A 4,260-nucleotide genomic window follows, 5' to 3' on the forward strand; every position below is an offset into this window, starting at 1 on the left:
TGATGAGAAAAATTCCTATATCTATTTTTTTAATAAAAGGATTAAATAAATTATAATTTTGATCATTAATGAAATTGAATCAGGATTTATCAAAATTGCTAGGATACAAGGTTCTATAGATTTTTTGTTTCGACAAATGTATGCGAAATCTTTCTTAAATCCAGCGGAAAAAAAAAAACGTAATTCCTATTTACAAACAGTTATAAGAAGCACATTCAGTAAGTGCATTATCCCCATCAAATATATCTAAAACAAAGAACAAGAATAAAACCACAAGTAAATTTGTTTCAGAAGAAACAAGTTCATGATCCATTAAAACAGGTAACAGTATTATTGCTAATTAACGAACGTTACCAAACATTTATTTCACTTCGTTTCAGCACAACTATTTTAAACTTTTTTTTTAATACACTAAACAAAGACTCAAAATAAGGCGATATCAAAGAAAAATCTGAAACGAAGCAAACAACAAACTTGTTATTAACTAAAAAGCAATCCTTGGAGTGACTGCATAGGCATTATGAAGCCTTGTGGTTGGAATTAGAGACTTGTCCAAATATGATACGGCAACAGATGGGTTCACCTGCATGAACATGTAGTTGCCGGCGAAAAGCTCGCCAATATATGGCTTTCCTTCCTTCAACCTTATCATCATCTTCTTCAACGATGCTCGCATTGCAGCTCGGACTGCTGCGGCCTTCCCCCTCACAACTCTTCGTAGCAGCCCAGCAACTCGGACTCTAGGCCGCCTCCAGCTCCACCCGCTCCTCCCCCATCTCCTTCCTTGACGACCGTTGCCGATTATATTCTTCCTTACTATAACGAGCTCCTCATATTCTCTGTCTTCAACATGCTTCAGTTTTTGATAGGAAAACATGGAGGAGGACTTTGCTATATGGTGAAGTGAAGGAAGTGATGGAAGGAGTGTTCTACTCTTCTTATTGATTATTGAAGGATGGCATGGTAGATCTGTGACTTGCTACACTGACTTGATCTCTTTTAGAGAGAGGACGAGTGGTTGGTGTGTTATTTTCATTAATCATAACAGGAAGATAGGGTCATTTGCTTTCGGTTGCCTATGTGTAGCCATAAAACCAGCTGGTAGAGTTGATGGGGTTATTTATTGCAGTAGGTGTGGGGCAAAAGGGTAGTTGAGCTCTTATTGTTAAATAAGATAATGAGAAAAGATAAGCTGCACCAACGAGATCTGAAAACCGGTATTGATGTGACGGAATTACGCGAGATAAGAGACAGAGACACAGAGAGAGGAGCTTAAGTCTCAAATTAGTTTTCATGGTTTTTATTTTTGGTCACCTCACATGTAAGCCCACAATGAAAAAATACTTTAAGAAATCATTCAATTTTACATTTAATTTATATAAATTGTCAAATAAAACTTGAAATCATAAAGAAATTTATTATTGTTGCGCCTCGAATATTCATGGCGATAGAGAAATATAAAGTTTAACGGCTTAACTTTGCACGAAAATCTTGGACACAATCATATAAGTGAGAGTGTGCATTATTTATAAAAGACACCAAAATTTTTATGTGAAAAATTCTAAAAAGGGTAAAAACCATGGGGCCTAGCCCAATTTGAAAGAATCCACTAGTATTTGCAGTTGATTACACATGAGGTCATTCTTTGGAGGGAAGGTGTTAGCTTGATGTGACAAATATAAATCATATATAATGTATTAAACGATGGAATTTAGAAGAATATGCATTGATATGTTAGTTTGGCCGGCAAGATCATAGTCGGCAGGTGACGGAGGTCAGAAAGACTGTATTCTGGTAACGGCGGTTGGAAGGACCATAGTTTTTGTGCAATGGAGGTCAGAAGGACCATTGTTTGGCGGGCGATAGAGGTCGGAGAGACTATAACTAACAGGTAACGAAGGTCGTAAAGAACGTTATTTGGTGACGGAGGTCGGAATGACTGTTGTTGGGTGAAAGTCCAAGAATAATTTGAAGCCGGTGGAAATTTGGCATTAGTCGGCGGTCGAGTGAATGTCCGACATCAGTTGGTGGCTGTGTATAAATTCTGCATCAGTTCGTGGCCCAGTAGAAATCTGACATAAGTCGGTGGCTAAGAAAATCTGGCATCAGTTGGTGGCTGGGCAGAAATGTGGCGCCAGTTGGTGGTCGGGTAGGAATCCAGTTTCGGTTGGTGGCCGGGTAGAAATCCGGCAACAGTGGATAATCGAGCAAAAATCCAACATCAGTCAATAACCAGGAAGAAATCCAACATCATTCGGTAGTCAGGCGAAAATATTGTGACAGTCGGTCACCGGGCTGAAGTTCGACAGTGGTTGAGGAGGAGTCTAGAGGCAAGAGAACTCTTCCTTCTCTTTTTGCTTGGGTCCTCCCTCATGAGAAATGAGAAGTTTGTTTATAATTTTCTGAAAGTGACATGAAAAATAAATAGGAGGAAGTTTAAGGGCAAATTACTAGTGATTTGAATGGACGGTCAATGTTGATTCTCTTGATCACAGGCCATTTAGTAGACATTTGAATGTTACAATGATATAAGAATTTGGCGATCTTGGCTCCTTGGATTTGTCTTGTCAAGGTACTCGATTCAACTAAGCACATGACGTTTGCAAACTATTTGATAATCTAAATTATGATTTGAACCTTCCAAATACGCTTCGGGTATTTGATTTGGATCCATTTGAGCTTAGTTTGGGTCGAATTTGATGTTGTTTGGTTCGTACTTTATAGATGTTCAATTCGACTATAAATTTGCTGGAATCGAAGTTCAGATGGTCCTGATTTTAATTTTGATGTTTCCAATTTAATTTTGCCTCGAGATTCGTGCCTAACCAAGATAAATTTTGAATGATATATCAATTATATTTTAAATTTTCGTGAGTTGGTATTTCATATTATGTCCTGCAAAAAAAATATCTTAACTATTACGTTAAATTACAATTTAATGCCATTGTTATGCTAATAAATTATTATTATCTTTTAAAGGGGAAATTATTACAATTTAATTTTATTAATTTATTGATTACATTACTCTTTAATTTAAACGGACATTTAAATGGCAACCTTTCTCACATATTTAATATTTGCCATTAAAAATTACTATTTGTCTTTAAAATTTTAAATTCATTTATTTTTATTACCTTTCCAAACTTAGAAGAAGTTCTAGAAAGTAAAATAAATTTTTAATATTACTATAATTTTAACATTAACGATCATATTTATTACTATTGTTAGAGGGCATTCTATAATTCATCACAGAACCTAGGAATGTATGATTAGGTTTACATGTAGATGGTTTTACTCCATTTAGCCAATCTTTCTCACCTTACTTATGCTGGTCCATGATACGCACCACATCTAATCTTCCTCGAGAGTTGTGTATGACTACATCCTACATGTTTCTGGCCCTTATTATTTAAGGCCCACATAATCCAAAAACAAAGATATATGTGTTCTTACAACCTTTAATCAATGACTTGAATTTATTGTGGAATGAATGAGTTACTATATACATATTATACTACATATGATATCACCATTAAATAAAGTTTTACATTGAGAGCAATGTTGCTTTGAGCAATTAGAGACTTTTCAGCATACGACATGTAATATCAAAATTTACTCCAGGATCGTCCGGGCCGATCTGGATCGTCCCGGGACGATCAGTGCAACTTTTGTTCCAGATTCTGTACAGAAGTTCCATGAATGATTTCCTGTAGGGATCGTACGGGCCGATCTGGGATCGTCTCGGGACGATCAGTGTATGGCAAAAGTCAGAGAGCAAATCGTCCTGAAAATTAATTATCGTCCTGAGAAATCGTCCCAGGACGATGCAGATTTGTTCAGATCGTCCAGAACGATCGTGCTATCGGCCGGGCCGATCTGTGTATTTTAAAGCTGAAATCAGTCGTTTTGAAGAGAGAGAAAATCATAAAATATCTCAAATTTCAGCTGAGGAGAGAGAAGGTCGAGGGCAATTTTGGAAAAGTTGATTTTCGGGCGACGCCAGGCTGTTTTCGTCCGTCGTGACTGTTCAGGAAAGTGGTGTACGCAAGGTAAGGCACATTCCTCCTTTCTCAATTTTCAGAACGGTGCAATTTGAACGACTTTTCTGTCCGGATTTTGTTTTTGTTAGCGAATTTCGTCCGTATTTTCCGATTGGTTCAGTTTTTACCGCGTAACTTTTGGTATGTTTCTGAGGTGCCGAGTGTGCACATTTTGATTATTTTCTGGAGAATTTTGACCGGGTATTTTTGATTCCGCGGT

General features: G+C 37.1%; 1 protein-coding gene across 1 annotated transcript; it reads right to left on the bottom strand.

Annotated features, from left to right (window-relative positions):
- Nucleotides 1-281: 281 nt before the first annotated feature.
- Nucleotides 282-955, bottom strand: LOC110102267 (the record flags this gene model as incomplete). The annotated part of the gene is given in 1 exon segment (XM_020830536.2): nt 282-955. A coding segment is annotated over 1 exon segment (471 nt), but the record flags the coding sequence as incomplete, so codon positions are not given.
- Nucleotides 956-4,260: the final 3,305 nt, after the last annotated feature.

Source organism: Dendrobium catenatum, unplaced genomic scaffold (assembly GCF_001605985.2).
Source record: "Dendrobium catenatum unplaced genomic scaffold, ASM160598v2 fragScaff_scaffold_646, whole genome shotgun sequence".
Classification (NCBI taxonomy): Eukaryota; Viridiplantae; Streptophyta; class Magnoliopsida; order Asparagales; family Orchidaceae; genus Dendrobium; species Dendrobium catenatum.